General features: G+C 40.0%; 1 protein-coding gene across 1 annotated transcript in view; it reads left to right on the forward strand.

The window, feature by feature from the left end:
• The window catches only part of cnnm2b (cyclin and CBS domain divalent metal cation transport mediator 2b), a 57,613-nt gene that overhangs the window by 29,486 nt on the left and 5,960 nt on the right, over positions 1 to 22,167 (forward strand). Inside the window, exons 2-6 of the mRNA XM_074688320.1 lie at positions 9,540 to 9,683; positions 13,208 to 13,345; positions 16,612 to 16,781; positions 19,897 to 19,990; positions 20,623 to 20,685. Of these exons, the coding sequence (XP_074544421.1) occupies positions 9,540 to 9,683; positions 13,208 to 13,345; positions 16,612 to 16,781; positions 19,897 to 19,990; positions 20,623 to 20,685 (609 nt within the window). The remainder of the gene's footprint in view (positions 1 to 9,539; positions 9,684 to 13,207; positions 13,346 to 16,611; positions 16,782 to 19,896; positions 19,991 to 20,622; positions 20,686 to 22,167) is intronic.

Consider the following 22,167-nt stretch of genomic DNA (forward strand, 5'->3'; position numbering starts at 1 on the left):
TTTGGTGAATGGCAACTCTTCTTTGGCAATGTTGTAAACAACATCAGTGTTTCCCTAAGACCTTGCCTGTTTTTTGTGTAGTTTAAAGGTATATCTTTTTTTTTTTTTTTTTTTTAATCTGGGCTTAAAAACTGCTTTGAATTTATTAGCCTAAAATCATTGTTGGTTGTAATATCTATGCAATCATATATACTTATGGTTGTTAACATAGAGAGTGAAGTTAAAGTGGAAAAATGGTGATAATGTGTTAATAATGTGTACTGTGCACACCCTGGTCACCTTTACCTTTGCCACTGCCCTCACTGTGCCCCCTCAGTCTGAAAGTCTGGACTCGCCCCTGCACAGAGGCACATAGTCAGTGGTATGACGCTAACAGGCTTTCAGGTGTGTTCACCAGAAGCTGGGGAAAACCTGTTGGTTTTTAAAGAATGAGAGGAAAGATAGCCAAACTACAACTTCTGTCCTAAAGAGAGCAGAAAGGAATTGTAAACACACAGGCACATTAGAGCAGTGAATGAACAGGATCACAGCCAATCAAGAGGGAAAGAACCGCCCGAGCTCTGTCTCTTGTTGGTTTAGACCCTGGTATGACCCTTCCCTGTCCAGTCACAGGAGAACACAAAGAGATGATGTGCTTGCGAAAAAATAAAAAACATTTTCTCTCTGTCGCGTCAGGTGCACCAGTGCGACCGAGAAAAAATATTGGTCGTACTCTTAAAATTTTGTGCCGCATACACAACCAAATTGGTCGCAATCTGGGGCCCTGTACGATATGTGCCCTTTACAGGTTTATTGACACAACCGTTATCCTCAGAAGTGGTTTGGAAATTACAACAAAAAGGTTTCTAATGACTGGAGCATTTCATTTTTCAAACTCAGAAACTGAAAGTGAATTGACCCATGACCCGGATGTGTGCAGTGTGCCTTTGTGCTGGACTGCCCAGCATGCATTCAGCCTCAGTCCAGCTAGACAGCCCCAGATGTCAGGCAGCAGTGGTGGCTTATAGGACCCCAGACGATTGGTCCTCACAAGGACACACTCTTCCTGTGGCCCGCTTCCAAGTTCCAGGCCCCAGAGGGTCAGACTACCTCCAGTTGCCTTTCACAAAACCCACTGCCTCAACAGCAGCTAAGGAGCTATGAATAAACAGGCTGTCATTGTCAGTGATATATTTATGGAAGACAGAAGCTGATTTCTTTTCCTTTTTTTTGTTGCATATATTGAATTTTGCCTTTGTGGGAATCTGGAAAGAATGCACTCGTCTTGTGGGACACGAGACAAGATCTGAAGCTACTGTATTGAATACAACTGTGTGTGTGTGTGTGTGTGTGTGTGTGTGTGTGTGTGTGTGTGTGTGTGTGTGTGTGTGTGTGTGTGTGTGTGTGTGTGTGTGTGTGTGTGTGTCTGTGTGTATGAGTATCTTTGTTGCATTGACCGAGACCAAAATAGACCAAAGAGCTGTAGTTAACAGCCCTAGAAGATGATTTTTTATGGGCAGTGTTTTTTTGTTGTCTCCATTGTCAAAAACTTGCACCTCTGGTTTCTTTTGCTTATGAAATAAATGAAGTTTTGAGTGTTTATGTTTTTCGAATCATTAAACACACTTTCATATGTGGATATGTTAACAGACTCTTTTTCCTCTGAAACCTTGAGGAGTTTGTGCATTCTCCTCTCACCAGTGCCATACATACATAGCACACTGCACTAAACATGACAGTGAACATTGATTAAACTATACAGTGGGTGTTTACAGGATCATGTTGTGACAGTTGTCTTTGCCTGATGGGTTTGGCTGTCTGGTTACAATGTTGTTATGTTAATGCCTGTGTGTTACTGATTATTCACTGTTTTCAATTTAATTGCCTTCAATGATGGATTTTGAATTCTGTGTTGTGTCGTTTGTGTTTAGCAAGTAGGAATGGGTACGTTTACCATTTGAAACGATTCAGTACCGATGTCCGGTACCTAGCAATTTGTATTGGTACTCTACGGTACCAATTTTCTGTACTTTTTGGGATTTATGTGGTAAATAATATCATTTTTTAAAAATAAAGTATATATCTTTTCAATTTAACATAATGTAATCACCCACTCTTCGTCGTCTTCACGGTCTCAAGGATGCATTTAGGTACCTAAACATGGTACCTTTTGATTTTGTGTGAATTGCTACTCAGTACTTTTGACAGAATTTGGTTACTGCCTGTAAAAGTACCTAATTCAGTACCAATCCCTATTAGTGGGGTTGTCCAGAACTTATTGGTGGACAGATTATATATATATATATATATATATATATATATATATATATATATATATATATATATATATATACATATATATATATATATATATATAGGTTCAGTTGGATGTCAGATTATGTTGGTGTTGTCTTTTTGGTTGTATCATTAGTGTATTTGTGACGTTGTGTTATCTCTTTGGTAATTTTGTCCATGTGATTGTCTTGTAGAGGTGTCCCAGTCCGATATTGATATCAGATATCGGTCCAATATCAGCAAAAAAACAAATATCGGTATCGTATCAGAATGCATCTAAAACTTCCAATATAAGCACTCCGATGTAAGCAGTCCATTTCAGACCCCGCTCCTGCTGTTTTTATTTAATTTATTAAGGTTATTTTCTGGGTTTTCTAATTTATTCTTCATTTTATTCAATTACTAGAATATTCTTATGCTTAATGTTAAAATTTCTGTTACCCATTGGTTAACAATAAATGGGTCAGTTTTTCCTCATACCTACTGTTGCTGACTACTGTTCTTTGTTTGAATAATATCACTTAATCAAGCCTTTTCTAACATGACAGACATACTACAGAAAAAGTAATAAAGTATGTATGTTTAATGCTGATATCGTATCGGATTGATATCGGTATCAGCCAATACTCAATGCTGCAGTATCGGTATCGTATCGGAAGTGAAAATGTAATATCGGGACATCCCTATTGTCTTGTTGGAGTTTTGTTGTGTTTAGGGTTTAAATTCATGGCTAATAACTGTTTTTTTTGACTGAATTTCATATCTTGTCAGTGTTTCTTTGTTATGTTTAGTCTTATATTTTGCCATTTGTTTTTGTCACTTGCATCAGTTGTACTGTTTGTGGTATCAGTGTTGTTTGTTTGTGGTGTCATTTTATTAATGACGATGACTAATGAGGGCTGCACGGAGGCACAATGGTTATAGCTGCAGCCCCACAGCAAGACGGTCAATGGTTCAATTCCCAGCTTGGCCAGTGGGCCTTTCTGTGTGGAGTTTGCATGTTCTCCCCGTGCATTTCTCCCACAGTCCAATAACATGCTCATTAGGTTAACTGGTCACTTTAAATTGTCCCAAGGTGTGAGTGTGTGAGTGAACAGTTGTCTGTCTCTGTGTATCAGCCCTGTGATTTACTGGCAACCAGTCCAGGGTGTACCCCGTCTCTCGCCCAATGACAGCTGGGATAGGCTCCAGCCACCCTGAACAGGATAAGCAGTACAGAATATTGTATATTGTATATTGTATATCAGTATATTGAGTACATAAGGCCACTGTGTATATTAAAAAGTGTTCTTATGGTCTCATGCCCGATGAGGGCTGGCCTTTGAGTCGGAAGCCTGGGCTCCATATCCAACCTGTGGCCCCTTTCCCACATGTCATGCCCTGTTCTAGTTTCCACCGTACTGCCTTCTCTGATTAGAGGTGTAAAAAAAGCTGAAAAGATATAAAGACGGACTGATACATGGGAAGATCAATAAAATTTTCAGGTATAAAAGTTATCAGGACTGATTTCAGCTAAAACTTAAAAACTTTAAAAAAACTTGACAAACTCACACATTATTCAGCAAGTTGCTGCACAAAGTGCACTGTTGGAAGATGGAGAAAAAGGGTGGTTGTTTTGTGTGCTGAAGAATTTGCATAGATAAAAACTTTTGATGGATAAAACTTGCCTGATTGAGGACAAGGGGTGTTGGTTAGCCGGTGGTTTTAGGTTTTACCCATAGACTGTATAAAACATGGACGTAGTCTTGCCGACGTCACCTGTCTGTTTCTGAAACAGAAAATGAAGTACATCGGCTATAGCAGCCATATTGGTAGTGGCAAGGGCTTCACCTACAGCCATAGGGCGCCTGTCGGTCACTTGACCCTCATCTGTGCCTCTTATTGGGGGAGCTCGGGATCTTATTATCCTCCAAACGGCCGGGCTTGAAAAAAATTCACCCCCCGTACAGTGGATGCCGGTAGTGAATTTAGTGATTCAGACAGGAGACATTTTTTGAACCAGGCTGTAAATTAGTGCTGCACGATTTGGGGAAAAGGTGCGATTTGCAATTAGGTGGACAATATTGCGACTGCGATTGTGCTTGCGATTTAATAAAAAAAAGTAAAAAAGTCATAATGAGTCTACAGACTTGCTTGGTTATTATGGAGAAAAATCTGAATTGCATGTGCTGACATTGCGATTGCGATTGCGATAGCGATTGCGATAATCGTGCAGCTCTACTGTAAATACATTAATTTCTGCTTTTAAAACAGCTTTTTTTTGGCTTGGTGTGTATGTGACTTCCGATACTTCCAGAGCCAGCCTCAAGCGAACACTCGAAAAACAGCAGATTTTAGCACTTCCTTTTGTCTCATATTCCCAGACCGGCGGTTGCCGCTCGGTTTTACCCTTTGTACAGAGATGACTGGTTGGACTCCTTTCTGTGACCCTTTGCTGGATTTCTTCCCCACTCTTTGCTCTCATAGTCCCTGTCTGTCCCATCAAGTGAAGCTTATTAAATCACTCACCAGTTAATTAGTGTTAGGTCTCATCATCTTGTAGCAATACTGCTGTTTATCTATTGATGTTCGAGTCCACACCTGGAGATGGATTTATCCTTCTGGTGATGTTAGAGGAAATGTTAACCAGGAAAGCAGTAATCATCCTTACAGTTAAATTCTGTGTGTTCCCTCCAAATTGTGTTACTTTATCCTTACAGCCCAGCCTTGGAAAAAAAATCACTTCTAAAATTTTCAAAAACCTGCCGAGTCAATTCTCCAGAAAAGCTGTTTCCTCCTGTCATTCTTTTCATATGTGTTATTTTGACCCATGCAGCCTTTTCTCAAGCTCTTACAACAGGTCATCTCTAATGGTTAACCCTAAAGGCACCTCCTCCTTTGAAGGAGGTGATGGAAAGTGTTCTTGATGTGAACAAACATCCTGATGGGATTAGTTTAACTTGTCAAACAAATGACTTGCACTATGACATGTGTGTGTTTGGTGTGTGTGTGAGAGAGCACATGCCTGCTTTGAAAGACGAACAGATTGTGTGTTGATCTCGATGATGTCCTCCACCTCTTATCAGCTGGCTTACATAGAGGTCGGAGGTTGGGCCTCAAAGGTGAGGATTTGTTGACACACATTCCCATTGGTTGTTTCCTTTCCTTCTGATAAAGCTAAACCTGTAATTCCTTCACACACAGGGAGGACTGCATCTGAGAGGGTCTGTTGTTGTTTTTATGTGATAAGGTTTTTATGGCTGGTCGTATCATGTTGTCAGAACATTTCATACAGTTGAATTCCGTATTTTTAGAAATAATTCTGTATGCTTAAAATGATAATGATTAGTTGCCCAAAAGCTCACTTTTACAGAGACTCAATGAAGTTACTGCTCCCGACAGTAGACTGTATAAAAACTTTACAGAGCACCTACCCTCAGTGAAACCGTCAGACTATACAACATACAGATATAGTATGTGTGATGTCACCCTTTTGTTTTAGATTTGATGTTTTTAAGCTCATTCTCAACAGAGCCATGTTGCTAATGCTTAACTTACTGTAGCTTTATTTGAGTTGAGATGAGGTAAAGAGGTGGGTCTCTCCTCTTTAAAGAAAGCCTGTCTGTCAAGTCAGCCATGCCCTTATATGGGCAACGCTCGTAAGTTTAATAACTTAGTAAATAACGTCCCCATACTGCAGGGGTGGCCAACCAGTCAGAGACCAAGAGCCACAAAAAATTACCATGGTACTACAAAGAGCCACATCAAAAACACACTTCCTCTCACACATAAACAAAATGATATAAAATGTTCAAAGCGACTTTTACTGTGTTTGTAAGTGTGTTTCAGTTCGTACTTGGAACAGTGTCAAAGACAAATTTCTGTTTTTACCGCAGAAGACATAAAGTTCCATCTATCTAGACAGCTATGAGCACATTAGCAATGTAGAGAAAAGAAACTGAAACTTAAGTATCAATCTTATCACCCAAGTTTTGATCAATACTGATCACAACACTGTCATTAATATATCAATATTTTAGATTGATTGGCCTCTACTTATAACAATATAATATTTTTTTAATGAATGGATCAAAGAGCTGCACACTGAAAGGCAAAGAGCTGTATGTGGCTAGCGAGCCGCAGGTTAGCCGCCCCTGCCATACAGCCTGTACTGATAGAGGGAGTAGTTACTCAGACCCAAACCTTTTTTTTTTGCTGTTGTTCTTTATTTCTTTAATTATTTATTTGCTGTGAAAATTGGCTTTTTTAGCTTGATGTGTCTGTTTATGGTGTTTCTGCAGCCAGCCTCCAGCAGATTCAGAGAATTTGCAGTTTTAAGCACTTCTGCTTCACATTTTTAGAATAAAAATGTTGAATGTTGATGACATAACATTTATTACAACTTCATCACAACACATGGAACATTGCTCAGAACAACAAAAAACAACTTTTTTTCCCTTCATAGCAGCCACTTCTTATCATGTGTTGACCTTTTATTTGTCATTTAATGAGAACAAGATGATTGATGTACTGACAAATCTGGACTCCTGCGTTGTTCTTCACCTGATGAGCAGAGGGGAGGAACGGTGAGAAAAAGCTATAGAAACACTAACACAGTGAGTGTCTGCTTTAAACTGACACAAGAACCTGTTCTGTTGTGGACTGTACTGACCTGAGGGGGAGCTGACGTTTTATCTGTGTTAAAGGCGTGTGCCAATAAGAGGAAAGGGTGTTAACGTAACTTCTCTTTCAGTCTGATCACCTCTCTGCATGCCTTGAATCCGCCAGCTCAATATGTCAACATATACATTTTGCATATTAAAGGTAAAATTGGTAGTTAGATTTAGATACACTTTTTGTTATACTGGTTAAAATGATATACATGTCCCGATGGCAAGAAATACATGATGTGTTCTTAAATGAAAATGAATAATATTAGTTATCTACAGGAGAAAACCCAGGAAAACATCAGCCAATCACATCGGATTAGGATCCAATCTGTTAAACCAATCAAATCTCGTCCTGCCATTTTGCCCTCTTCCTGTGCGTACATTTCACGAGTGCGCACTGCCCCTGACTCAATAAGTGGTCCCGAGATTAGCGGTGTACAGGTTTGTTTATTTGTTTTTTACCTTTACGTTTTAACGTTTTGGTGATTCCTTACCTCTAAATGAGACATGACTTTACGTAGCGCAAAACATAAAATGATGTGCTGAGTCCGTCTTTCAGTCGTTCACAATCATAGTCGCGAATTAGCGCTGCTCGTGCATGTGAGCGGGGGCATTGCTTTTGAGGAGCTCCAAGGGGAGTGGGAGGAGGGGCTAGGAGGAGTCCTGACGAGATGCTTCAGAAAAAAACAAAAAACAAATTCATGCTAGTTTTTCTGCCAACCCTGCCTTTAACACACAGAATGATATACAGTCTACTGCTGGTCACAGAAAATAGTGGAGTGCTTCCCCTCACCACATAAAACTACAAGGTAATATTTTGCTGTTTCCTTGGCACGTCAAAAGCAATACATGCTTTATTTGTAGGAATACATAGAGTAGGTGTTAGCACATTACAGTATCAGGGTTACTGTTTGTTTCAGCACAGCCAACAAGCTACATATTAAACTATTCAGTCGTGGTATTTATTTGCAGTAGATATTCTCATCTAACTCAGTGAAAGGGAGCTGGTGTGTTTTCTTTAATGTTGAACCAATCATTTGAAATGTATAAAATGTATCATGGGCCCTTTTTTTTAGATATCTCCTGCTCAGGTCATTCTAGTTCACACTCCAAGACTGAACTGTCTCTAAGAATGATATCCTTTGCCCACAGACCTAAATTTGGAGGTTTGTTGATGAAGCTAGCTGACATGAGTGGAGTGGATGCCATTAGAGAGAAAGAAGTGAGCATTGATCTGTTTCACTGCGCTGTGCTGTGTTGGCAACTCCATTTGTGCTTCTCTCTCTGGGCGGTTCAGAGTAATTGCTTGCTCAAGGACTTTTGAGGCCTGATTGCCGTAACCCTCTGAGGCTCCATTTGTGTTTGTCCTAGTTAAACCTTCTGTGATAAAGCAACAGACTCAACGTGCATTTGACAACTTAGGTATGGGAAGACTCTCCACGTACACTTTAAATATCAGACATGAGTAGTGTTTGCTCTAAGCAGGCGCTCTTTAATGTTGGATATTTGGTGTTTACATTATTAATACCTCTCTTTGAGGGTGTTAGCCTGCCAGCTCATTCAGTGAAACCTGAGTGTATTACTTGAAAGCTTCAATTCTGCATCTAATGTGCATTACGCCCTTACATGCAGACTCTCCGGCTCTGTCCTCTGCTCATCACAGTGCTATCAGAGCCCTGTCAGGGACCAGTGAGCTGCAGTGCAATAAAACACTGTCTGGGATCAGCTCTCAGCTCCTTCACTCTGTGCCCGCCTGCACCAAAGTCGTCAACATGCGCTTAAACAGCACCTGAGCTCAGTGATCTACCTGTGTTCTCAAGAAACACACACTCACAACCCATGCACTCTGACACACGTGCATGCTCATGCACACTCGAGCACACTGACGTCCTACATTATTTACGTCCTGTGTATCTGCATGCAAACGGCCCATTTCGAGACAATCTGATCACACAGCGGAGGTTTCGCCCGGTCTGTTCCTTCGCTCGGTGAGAATATCGCCAGGGCGGAATGGAAACTTCATTTTGCAGGGGCTAATATTAGCCTGGGCCTCTGGAAAATTCCTTTTAAATGATCACAAGCTGAGAAAAGGCAAAGAATTTGTTTAGCGTTTTGCTTGACAGTATTCTCTGCATACATGGCAGTTTGTTTCTTTTTATTTTTTCAGACTGTACGGCACGCAGGAGGGTCCTGGGAACATAGATGTGGAGGGAGAGGGGGCTGAGGAGACTCACGTATATGATAACTGTCGGTCTCTGGCTTTTCAAATTTTCTCTGGCATTGTTCACACCTCAGCACGTGAACTGTCAGCTCCTACATGTCCAGCCACTAAACTGATAGCAATCAGCATCTCCTCCACTTTATGTGTATGATTTGTTCTGTTTGGCTGCTTTAAACAAGCTTTAGTGTCATCACTGATTCATCTGTCCCCTACAAACTTATTGCTCCAGTGTGTATTTGAATACTGAACTTGATTCACTTTGAAGTAAATCTCCCTGTCAGCTTCCCTTGTACTCCCTTCACCACCTGACCCACATGTAACCCTCTTTATCACTTTACGACCCTAGCTTTATAACCTGTGTTTGTGTTTCTGTGTGTGCATGTGTGTTTTTCTAGGAAAATCCCACCTGGCCATAGTTCAGAGGGTGAACAATGAAGGCGAAGGAGACCCTTTCTACGAGGTGCTGGGTATTGTCACCTTGGAGGACGTCATTGAAGAAATCATAAAGTCTGAGATCCTGGATGAGACCGACTTGTACAGTAGGTTTACTTCTCAGGCTCATACTTCTGTGAGACTTAAAGTGAGACTTAGTTTTAAAAACCAAGCGTATCACTTATCCAAGCCCAGTTGTTGGGATCAGCATTAGGGATCTTCTTTTTCTCTGTGACCTATCATGTTACACATTTTGTTGACGTTCCTGCTTCTACACTAGTAGTTTTCAAAGTGTGAGGTGCACCTCCCCCTGGGGGGTGCCAAAGAGTTGCAGGGTAGAAGAAAAAGAAGTAGCTTGAAAAGGAAAAAAACAAACAAAAGAAAAACAAAAACAAAAAAAGGAAAATGTCTGAAATCAGAAGTAAGTGCAGAGAGTATGATGGATGACTAGTGTGCTGTGGTTGCGACACTTTTTTTCCTGACTCTCTATCCCCTATGCAGAGTGTGCTGTATGTGCACACACGCATCAGGGCTTTGCTGTGCAAGATACAAAGAGCAGAGGAGAGTTGTGAACCCACGACCATTTATTTATTTATTTATTGCACATATAGAAAGATAAAAAAGTAACAATACATAATTGAGGCGTCCAGGGGGTCACTTGTGTTAATTAGGGAATCTTAGACCCCCCTGGACCCCCCCCCCTTAATTTGCTCAATTATGATGACTGATTTAAAGTTGGTCTTTCTTGGACTGGATGAACGCACAAAATGTGGTTTGTGTGTTATAGTGTGAATTTTTAAAAAATTTGTAAAAATCTCCTTTTTGGGCTTGAGAACCTATTCTGAACAGTCCCGTTTCCAAGAAATGTGTCAAAACAGCTCAGTGTGTGATTTATCTGGAATTGAAATGTTTTTTCATTATTGCATTTTGATTAAACTTATATTCTTTGCTGTGTCTCTTTAAGGGTGAGGTTTTCATAGTTTTTATAAGTTGAGTCTGTCAAATCATCAGATGTAGTGTGTCCACTGTTTTTAGTGGAAGAGCTAAGAAAAACATCTGCTCACTTTGTGCTTAGCACTAAACAGATTAACTAAGTAAAGGTAGTAAACATTGAGGCCCTTTAGCACATTACCGTCAGCTTGAGGTGTAAACAAGGAACTCACTGCAGCCACGTTTACCATAAAGATTTGATATCCCAAGAAGTCATTTCAAAACAAATGCTGTCAGTGCGATTTTGAATCCTCATCCAGTGACATAATTGCCAGTCATCAGCTCTTACTTAGAGTTGTTTTTCTTTCTCTGCTCCCTTTCTTTGAACCCCTAATCTACTTTTTACTGACTCCTTAGTCGATATCTGCCTTTTTACAAACTGAGTGCGTATCAGCTATCAGCCCTGCTGTCAGGGCCTAAACAGATGGCACGATGTTAACTTTTATAGATTTGCATTTTAAAACAGATGCATGATAAAGCTTATAAGTTGCAACAAAACTGCTGAGCAGAACGAAAAGTTGAATTGTGTGCCTTAAAGAAAAAAACAATGTGCGGAAGGAAAAAAAAAGGAGAGCCATGGGGAACTTACAGAGAATGATATTAACATTTACGAAACATGACAAACATGCAAATTAAAGTATCATTAGATATATTTCTTCCAGATTTACTTTGATTGAAAAAAATGGTTCAGGACACCCTCGGACTGCAATGTCATGGTACTTGTTGTTTCTTGTTGCCAACCATGCTAATCTGCAACCAGCAGTGAGCCATGTTAGCTGTGAGTTTCTTCTGAATGGCAGACAGGAGTACGACCTCTCTCAAGCAAATGTCAGGACTGTGGAACTTCAATGACTTCAACAGAAAGAAGTTTGTCAACTCTGGGAGGCTGGAGCTCAAGAAGGGCTCAGGGGGGGGGGAACAAAAGACGAGACACAAAACAAGGACAGCAGGCAGATCAAAAAGCAGGGTTATGACTGATAATTTTTTTGATCAATTAATTTTTAGTCTATTTTCAATTAATTTTGTTATTTCCATGCAAAAAATTAAGATATTTCATCCTGATTTTTGCTGGGTCACCCTTTATTGTCATCGTGCTTCACAAAGTTTAAAAGTCTTGAAAGTTACGGTACTGGTCAAAACCCCAATTTTACCTTTTATTTTTAATTAAAAATTACTCTGAAAGAAATGGCAGTATAGAAGAAATAAACAGCTAATTTAAAAAACAGTCATTTAATATGTTTTTTTTTTAACCTTTGACTCATCAAAGTTGCCATCTTTGGCAGACATAACAGCTGAACACACTCCAGGCATTTTTAGGTTTCTTTACTTTCACTCTTCGGTCCAGTTCATCCCAAACCAGCTCCATCAGGTTTAAGTCGGACTGAGACGGTGCTGGTAGTGCCCTCCACGTTTTCCAGCTGACTATCTTCTTCTTTATTCTTAAAGTCATTCTGACAGAGCTTGGTCTATCAGTCTAAAGTCTTCTCTTCACAGTAACTGAAACTGAAAATAAAACTAAAACCTCTTTGAAACTGTTGTCCTGTGAGCGCCCATTATACAAGCTGTTGGCTCTCAGAAACTTGTCTGTTGATCCTGTTAAAGCTTCACCTCTTCCAGACCTCCTCCTGTCAGAGTTTCCCCAGTTTCTCATTGTCTTTGGATGCTGACGGAAACTCGACTCACCTTGACTTTCTGTGACATTTCTCTGTCGGATAGACCTATTTCTTGAAAAGTTGCGGTGCTCTGTCTCTCTTTCATTATTGATTGCCGTTCCTTGTCATTTTTATAACAATACACTACTTTCTGATCAGTAATGCTCACCCATAAGGGTCTAGTACAATGTTGTGTTCCAGCACTTCTTTTATACAGACAGAGATGGTTTGAAGGAATCAAAAAAACTTGGTACACCTGTAAAAATGAATCAATCTCTTAATCAATCTCTGCTGCAGAAAAGCTTTAGGTTTTTAAAAAGCATTTTTTTTTGTCAGTTTCATGTAACTTTTCCCTTTTGTAACTCCTGACAGTTTAACATTTGCTTTTGTACCATTTCAAGCTGCTCATTGGACTTGAAATGCTTAAATTTCAATTTAAAAAACATGAAATTTGGGGTTTCCTAAAACTTTAAGCTGGTAGTGAACCTCCTATTGTGGTTCTGATGCTAAACTCAAAGTGTAAATCAAAATTTGAGAAAGCAGCTGATAAAAAGTTTAGGACACTTTAAAGGAATAATCTGCACTTAAATCATTTTTTTGAAAGTTTGAACTTTCTACAACTGTGAATCTTCTTTTAAGTTTCAATCTTTGAGCATCCTGCACCATTGGACCTTTAAAGGTTTCAGTTTTGCCCGCAGACGTGGATTATATGCCAGTCTGTTCATTACGCCAATACATATGGCTGTGAGTAATGCTAAGAATGTGGTAAGCTAACATTGTAGCCCCCTATAGCTCTCTTTTAGTTCCGAGAAGAACGCCACAGCCACATTTCCCGAAAAAGAAATAAGCTTTGGGTAACTCAAGTTTAGTCACCCTGTGACCCGGGGGGACTCAGTCTGTGTCTGTGTAGTGGCGTGGATTGACTTTTCCTGTTGCAGAAAAAGTTTGAGTTAGTGTCTTAAACTCCACTTTTCATTTTCCCTCCTCAGCTGACAACAAGACGAAGAAGAAAATCACCCATCGGGAAAGGAAACAGGATTTCTCGGCCTTCAAGCCTACCGACAATGAAATGAAGGTTAAAATATCACCTCAGCTTCTGCTGGCTACCCTGCGTTTCCTAGCAACAGGCAAGTGGGCTGCGTTACTGCTTGACTTCCCCCAGTGTGCCCTCAGCCCCTCACTGTGGGGAGAGTGTGTGTGTGTATGTGTGTTTGGGCTGTTTGTGTGTGCATGTGCCCATGCCGGCTTTCAGTTTTTGGGCAAGTGGGTGTAAGGAGGAGTGAGTATGTGTGTGGAATGAGTATCTGCTGTTTGTGGGTGTGAGGGAATGAGTTGTGTGAGGACTCGCAACAAGTGTGTTGGTGCTTGTGAGCACTCGTGTGTGTGTGTGTGTGTGTGTGTGTGTGTGTGTGTGTGTGTGTGTGTGTGTGTGTGTGTGTGTGTGTGTGTGTGTGTGTGTGTGTGTGTGTGAAGTGGTGGAAGGCCTCTTGGAGTACAGCATGGGATGTCTGTGGAGAGTGCAAAAAAAAAAAAAAGCGAGCAGCATCTATTTGCTTGCGTGTCATGCACTGAGGGTTACATGGTGGGATCTGAGCTCACAGCTTTAAAAACACCACCCTGTTTGCTTACACTCGTTCCTCAGTGACATCACATCCAGCATTTTTGGCCTGTGATCAGGGCTCTCACACAAGTCCACATACTTAGTGTAAAATGTGAAATATTTCACCCGCTTTCTCTTGGGAAATGGATTTCTGAACAGGCTGCAGAATATCAGAGCAGCGCTGGACCTCAGCAGAAAGATTGACTACACCTCGCTGCAGATGGATTTGCTTTAGAACTTTGACCTAGCAGCTAAGTGTTGATTAAGTTCCTCTAAAGGCTATTAGGGAGTTTAGTTCCTGGTGGTGGAGCCAGCTGACACATATCACCGCTGCTGACATGGAAGAGCTGATTGGCCCGTTGGGTGGTTAAAGCAGACCAGTCATGATCTGGATACCTGTGATACCGAGTTGTACCAAAGTAAAGTTTTGGTCATTTTGATCTTACAGATGCTGTAACGGCTTAAACTAAAATGATAAAAAATGGCTGTTTTCCAAACCACCACTAACTACATACATGTGGATTTAGTATGTAGTAGCCACTGCTTACTGCTTTTGCATGTAGTATCTAGTATAACTGTTCTGTTGGGTCTGTTTTGTGGTATACTACTCTCTTTTTTCAGTTTCAGAAAATGGAGCTACAGGTGATGGATGTTAGTTAACTTTTATTGTCAATGTACAACACAAACTTTGGGTAGATGAATATGTAGAAGTAAACGACTCTTTTGTTACTGAAAGTAACAAGATTTACTTGCATTTCTTTCGCATCACTTCACTTCAATCTCACAGACCGACTCACATTAGTGTTGTTGTACTGTAGTTATAATCCTGACTCATTCCAGTAGATAGCGGTAATTCACCAAAACCTGTCACCCACATAGACAAGCGCCGTGCATTGTGGGAATCAGTATACCAGCTAGACTGGTCCATTACACACTGAGAAATTGTCTTGGATCAGTAGGATGTCCGGGGATTTTTGCCATACTGCACATTTTGCAAGTTTTTGCATACTACCTACTACATACTGAATTTCAGTCAAAATAGTTGGCACTACGTGTGTAGTAAGCGGTTTGGAAAACAGCCAGTGTCTTATCATCTGCCGGAGGGAAAGTCCGGGTCTTTTTTTGGTCTGAAGTGAGTTGTTTGAAGTCAGAAGAAGAGAAAACTAATAAAAGACATGGTTGTGGAAATTACTAAAACTGAAGTTTGATTTCAGCCTTTGCTGGTCGTGGTACTTTCTAACTCAAAGAGCTACTCCTGTAGTTCTCATTATGTTATTTTTTATTTCCATTCTCATGCACATTTTTATTTGTTGTGTCTTCCAGACACCACCAAACTAGCCTGACACGGTGTGTTGTGTGCTTAGGTGTACAGAGCTGTGTGTTGTAGAAGAAAAAACAGCCTAAGAACAAGCATACATGTAAACTGAAACGGTTTTATAAATGTAGGACTCATTTATCAGCTTGACTTTTTGGTTTCAGCAGCGGTGATATATTGCTTAGCTTGGGACCTCCAGCTTCTCTTTAAGTAATCACTGTGCTGACATTCATTCAATGAACATAGGAGACTTCTTGATAGCTTTGATTGAAATTCTTTTTTCAGGCCTTTTGTGTCTTTATGTGGAGAGGACAGGACAGTGGATAGAGCAGGAAACTAGGTGAGAGTGGGTAGTTTCATGCAGGAAAGAGACAGGTTGGATTTCTCTAGCCATCAGCTCGAGGACCAACCTCATGAGATGAAATAATAATAATAATATGATAATAATAAAGTTTATTTATATAGGACTTTTCAAAACAAATGTGACAAAGTGCTTTACATAATAAAAATAGGCATTAAAAGAATTAAAAGAGTATGAAAGACCTAACCAGTGGGTCACAATAAGACAAATGTGGAGCAACACGATGGGCTTCAGGAAGTTTTGTCTTCTCATGCTAATCATCTTTTCTCTTTAGTCTTTAGACATCCTTTAGACAGCTCCCAGTCAGATCAGTGGATCTCTTTTTACCACATACACCTGCTCAACAATGGCATCTGGTCATAAGGATGTGCATGGTTAACCCTCTCAGAAATTGTTTTAAAAAGCAAATATTTATTAAAAAAAACATTTTCCAGTCACAGACCATAATCAGGCTTGCTGGATGAAATCAGCATACAAAAGAGGAACACATGCAGTGTAGTGAAGTCTGAGGCAGTGACAGGTTTTAACTTAAGAAGCAGCTGCCCAGAGGCTCTTATAAACCACTGACAGAAAATAAAATGAACAGCATCAAACATTTTACACTGAAAGCTCTTTTTGAAGTAAAGAAGTGACTTCTGTGTGGACAGCATCAAAGTTCAAACGTGGGAGAGCAGTGTACGGTTTGCCTCTCTGTGGAGTGTTACAGGGTCTGTAGCACAGAAATGCCTCAAAACAAGAATTAAAAAGTGTCTTTCAGGGTTTATACTGATATTTGATTTGGTTTGTAGAGATTCCTGTTACATGTTTAAACTCTGTTCTCATCATAAAGTCGGCATTTCTTCAGTTCTTCATTAATCATCAGGTTGTGTTTTCATTATGCAGCCCTCTCAGCTGAGATGCCAAAAGTTTATGAAAGCATTTAGGTCCAAAAAATGTCAGTCATTTGTTATGTTAAAAAAAGGCCACCAGCCACGTTATCAAGATGTATTTATAAATCTATGTTTAGACTCTTAAATATTGACATTGGTATAAGCCCCAAAATTAATTGTCTGGACTGAAATTATTGTTTCACATTCCTTACCGTCTGCCTCTCTGTTTTCTCTCTTTACTTTTTCAGAGATCGAGCCTTTCTCACCCGTGCAAATGACAGAAAAGATTCTGCTGCGCTTGTTGAAGCATCCCAACGTCATCCAGGAGCTGAAGTACGATGAGAAGAACAAGCGAGCAGCAGAGCACTACCTCTTCCACAGGAACAAGCCTGTGGATTATTTCATCCTCATACTGCAGGTGTGTGGACACGATAAGGTTCAAAGTGAAGGCATTTTCCAGCAGAGCAGCACATCTCAGAAAGAGGGGACAGAGCCCTGTGTCTGAATGAGTCTGAATGCGTCTGTGTGTGAAGCTTCAACTGTGTGTTTGTGCCTCGGCAGCTACCACAACCGTTACCACACTACAAAAGAAAAGTCACATACCAGGACAGCAGTGCTGCTGCAAACTCAAGCAGGCAGGTTTAGTGATGGCACAACTTTTTCTTTTATTTTTTTGTTATTAATTTGAAGAGGGATAGTGAGATGGAGAGAGAAAGACTGTTCACAGAATAAGTGGAGCATAACTTCAGATAGGCAGTTTGTGTGTCAGGTCCCAGATAGTTAAATGCGAAGAGAGAGCCTGGCTGAAGGCTCTGCTTTCCAAATAAAAAAAAACAACTGTTTATTATAACATAATCCACCCATTAGTATCATGATTAGGGCTGTCATTTTAATGCGTTAATTAGATTAATTAATTACACCACAAATTAACGGGTTATAAAAATTAACACAGATTAATCTGGATCCCAAACCCGCGGGGCGTTCAAAGACGCACTTATTGTCAAATGTCTGGCATTTACAAACCGTTTGTCCTACTTGGAAAAAGTGGTGTTCTCGTCAGATTTTCAAATTTCTGACGGTCTCTGAATGTATCACACTTGACATAAAGCATCGTGCTTTAAACCGGGGGAAAGCGAGAGACTGCCGTCCACATCTCGTTTATTCACACGTCCTTTTTGAAAATCTGCAGAAAATCAACCGTTTGCTCTAGCTCAATTCTGTACAAAACAAATAATTCTACACTCTTTACTGCATTAAATAAGCCCTGAATGATCGATATTTGTGTGGTATTTAAATCTAAAGAATTCTTTGAAAATTTGCTTCCATCTTCCTGGTGTCTTGTTTCAGCTTGGGGCTGCTCTGCACCAATGAGTAACAGTTTGTGTGTTCAGAGCATGTAAAACTGAACACACTTCACTCTTCTTGATCCAAGACTTGAAAAAAGTGTTTTGTGCATAGTTCCTCACAGTTTTTAGCCTTTAGCCCTGGTTCTCCTGACCTCATAGAAGTAAAGAAGTTCATATTGCAGTAAAAATTGAGTCCACATCGAGTAAAAATGTGACAGAAGCAAAAAACGTCCTAAAAATCAAATCAGCTTATCTTAGTCGCAGGACTGTGTAGATTTTGTAAAGACAGAACCATAAAACTTTTTTAATATAATCCTTTTGCCTCAGGGTACCTAAAAATGTGTTGTATATTCCCACCTTATTTTTAAATGTCTTTTAATGTAATTTTAATGTCCTGGAATTCAAATTCTTTATTTTGGGACCTGAAGCAGATATGAGATTACAATGCGATTAATTAGATTAATTAATTACAAATCCTGTAATTAATTAGATTAATATTTTTAAGCGCCTGACAGCACTAATCATAATATAACCAAAAAAGGGTTACTTCAATAAAAATCCGTTAAACAGAAATTGTTTGCTCTGTTTTCCAAATGTCTTTGTTTGAAGACCTCCTGACGTGAGTAAGCCAGATATAGGACGGTATCAGGGCTGGGGATGAATCTAGGAGACAGGAGTTTGTACACATTAGTAGTCTAATTTTTTTTAGCTAAATCAAGTGTATTAGACCTTTTTTATGTCTGTTTATGGATATCTTATGGTACAGACTCCAAGCAGCTACATACAAAAGAACAGTGCCAGATAAATACTGTGTATTTTGTGTTGGCACAGTCTCTATAAAAATGGTTACAACATAAAGCATTAGTGATAGCAGTTTGTCAAGTTAACGTCACAAAGCAAACTTCATTACCTCCAGTGGTTTGTATTTCTCAGCCTCATTGAAAGACTCAGACAGGCTTTTATTTTGTAGAATATTTGCCTTGCTGTTGAAATGATTGTTAGAAAGTGACAAAGTGCTTGGGATAGCTCTTGTCTGTCTGGAACTAATGGGAACTCAAACTCTGGCTGATTTTTTTTACGATGATTACTCTTTTCTCCTTTAAAATCACTTGTAAATTTTCTGTCATTGTGGCAGAAGAGAGATCATATTGATTTGTCAGATTTCACATGAATGGCAACCTGGAACAAAGTAGTGTGACGTGTTAACAGCATTTAATCTCTGACCTGTGAGGGGTGTTTGAGAGAAGTTTGGCTGTGGCAAAATAACCGACCTCCTGACAGAGCTGTACTGCAAGTCTGTTCCCACAGGAGGCATCCAGGAAGGGTATGCATGGTATGACTGTACTGCAACAGAGTAGGATGAAAGAAAGCAGCAGTAGCAAAGATAAGCAGCTCATTAGTTATGCAAATGTTTGGACTGAGAGATACCACATGCCTTAACATCTCTGAGAGTGTGTTCACTATAAATGTAGTTATCTACAAAGATCACTGCTTTAGTAGGTTTAGTACTGTGCTGTATTATACCTTTAACTTTAGCATGTTTGTGTTTATATCAGCGACTCAGCAAAAATTATGTTGTGCTGTCATTGTAATGTTAGTGACAGAGATATTTCTGTTGTATCTGTATCTATATTTCTCCTGCTTCAAAGAAGAGTTTGTTCAAAAACAGACGAAAGAAAAAAAATCTAATATTAAGTTCAGTTTGAAAAACAGTTGCATTGTGTGTCTGTGTTGATCCTCTTTGATCAGTAAGTGAAAATAAAGTCTTCGAAAAAAAAAAGGAGTATCAAAATAAGTATTATTTAAAAGCAGTCAAAGCTTTGTTTTCTAATACACTGACATTCATAACATGCTTTTTTACCCTTTCAGTTAAGTGAACAATATTAAATAGCTGTGGATCAAACTGAGGTCCACAGAGGACATGTGTGGGGTCATGGCCCCAGAGAGCAGATTGGAAGCTATTAAACAGAGTAGGGATTTTCTAAAAGTAGTAAAAAGAAAAGAAACGAGGGAAAGGGATTTGTTTTTGACGCATGGGCAGATTGAATAAACATGTTCAAGCAGGAAATATTTGCAAAACTGATGATCAACAGTTGAAATTTATTTCAACATGAAGTGTGCCAGAATTTACAGTCTGAGAGGATGAGGCAACATTTCTCATCAACATCATTTCTCTGTTTGTCACAGGGGAGGGTGGAGGTGGAGGCTGGAAAAGAGGGCATGAAGTTTGAAGCAGGACCGTTCTCCTTCTACGGGATGATGGCTCTGACAGCCTCGCCAGGTAAGAGTCCAGCACAGCACACCTGATCTCTGCGGTTCATTGAGTTAACTGGAGTGTCTCTTTGACGAGCAGCAGCTTTGTGAGCATTTGACTATTTATAGCTCACCTTTACAGACATTATTCATAAACAAAGACTAGGCACAGGTGACGAAACGTGCAAATTCTAGATCATTTTAAGAGTCTTGATGAAAAGCTTTACTGCACCATGTTGGATATTTATTAAGATGATAATATGAAGACCATCATGGCTGCCTCACAGTGACATCATGTGAAATCTTCTCTGTCTGATCTGCCCAGCTCTCAGTTCATTCATAAACTTCAGTACTATTCTAACCCCTTCACCTCTTTTTATCACATGGGTGGTGGGATCTGAGAGACACCTACTGGTGAGAAAGCAGAAAGCCCTTCCTGGGATTTTAATCAGGCACTCAGCAGTTAGTCACCAGAACTGAGTTTGTTTAATGAGATATACCCTGGCTCATCAGGGGGCACGTTGTTAGAGTACACCCTCAGCTGCTCAGGAGAAGTGAAAAGAATGAGTGGTGGTAAAATGTTCATTATTCGTGCTTATTACTATTTAAAAAATCTTCTTCTTCTTTTTTCTTTCCTGTATGTCCCCTCTCTTCCCACAGTGCCTCTGTCCCTGTCCCGCACATTTGTGGTCAGCAGGGCTGAATCATTAGCAGGATCTCCAGGTACAGTGGGCGTTTCTCTCTGTGAATTGATAGCAGTGTAATTTCCACATGTAAAGGTTGAGAGTGAAAAGAAGGATAGAAGACTCTCTGTAAAGTTAAAAGCACAAGTCTGTGTAGTTTGTGTTGTTGTTGTTGTTGTTTAGGTAAATTCAGTCTTTGTGAACGAAATGTCATTTTGTACCTGAATGCAACACGTATGTTTGTTTTCATGTGTTCAATGAAAGTGAAAAACAAAGAGAAGAGTAAAGAACTTGGATTTAGACTTAACACCCTCATCCCCTGAGCCATTAGTCAAGTCGCTGAATGGTGCTGTACACTGGAGGCCCCAAAGTGGACCCAAGCTCCGCCCCCCTCGCCCCTAACCTCTGACCCTCTCACTACATAAACAAGACCTACAGCTACAGCCCCCTGCTGGACAACCACCGAGTGCACACACATGAAGACACGCATGTACACTAATGTTCACATGAACAGACACATGTGCATGGAGCGTTTACACTCACTGCATAACTAACTACCCCCCTAAAAAAAAGGCTCTTTGTGCGCGTGTGTGTTTGTGACGTTATCGTATCCTTCCATTACATAAATTCACTCACGTTTTCAGAAATACAGTTTAACATGAATGCTCACTTTAACCAGTGAGCTACAGAGCACCTCTCTGACACATCCCAGTATCACTGTGTTTGTGTATATGTTAACGCATTATGTGCAAATTATTGACACAGCGCTTTTTGTATTGAAGTGGCCCCTGTGGCCCCTGGAAACTAGAGTACTTACCCGCAAAAGTTCACATGCCAGGTCTTTGGCCAACTGTGTTTGGTCTGCACACACACTCACAAGCATACACACACACACACACACGCACAAACACACACATATTCCTACATGGGATTACATACATTCCAGTCGGTGCAGTAGCATTAGCGTTTGCCAAGCCGTTTCCACTTTGTTGTGTGTGATTTTCACTAGGCTCCTTTAAGAAGTGGAAAACATAATCTGTCTTTAATTAAAAATAAAAAACAAGAACAAGTCCTCCACGTGGTTGTACACAGAGGGCAGCGGCACTGGAAACCACTGACCAAATACCTGGTGTGTGAAAGTGCCCTCACCTGTGACTTTAAAAGATATTAGAATTCCATACATCACAGCAAGCATCTGCGCTCATTTCACACACATTTCCATTCAGATGTCTCCAACACACAGGGTCTGAAGTACTGCTGTAGCTGTACCACAACTCAGTAGTTTGAAAGAAAGTCACAACACAAAAGTTACAATAGTGGAGTGCACTTTAAATCTAACTGGTTCACTCTTTGACAGCACTCAACAGCTAGTTGGACAATTAAACCTTTTAGACTACAACACTTAAATCATGGTCAGATTTCAGATATGTCTGGCATCATCAGATTGACATGAAAACCACCAACAAGACACTCATTTTGATTCCTCTGTATTCTTTAGTAAAATCTCAATGATATTTGTGAA

The sequence above is a fragment of the Halichoeres trimaculatus genome, unplaced genomic scaffold (assembly GCF_033239565.1).
Source record: "Halichoeres trimaculatus isolate MK-OKI-2021-1 unplaced genomic scaffold, fHalTri1.1 fHalTri1_scaffold_2, whole genome shotgun sequence".
NCBI classification, from domain to species: Eukaryota; Metazoa; Chordata; class Actinopteri; order Labriformes; family Labridae; genus Halichoeres; species Halichoeres trimaculatus.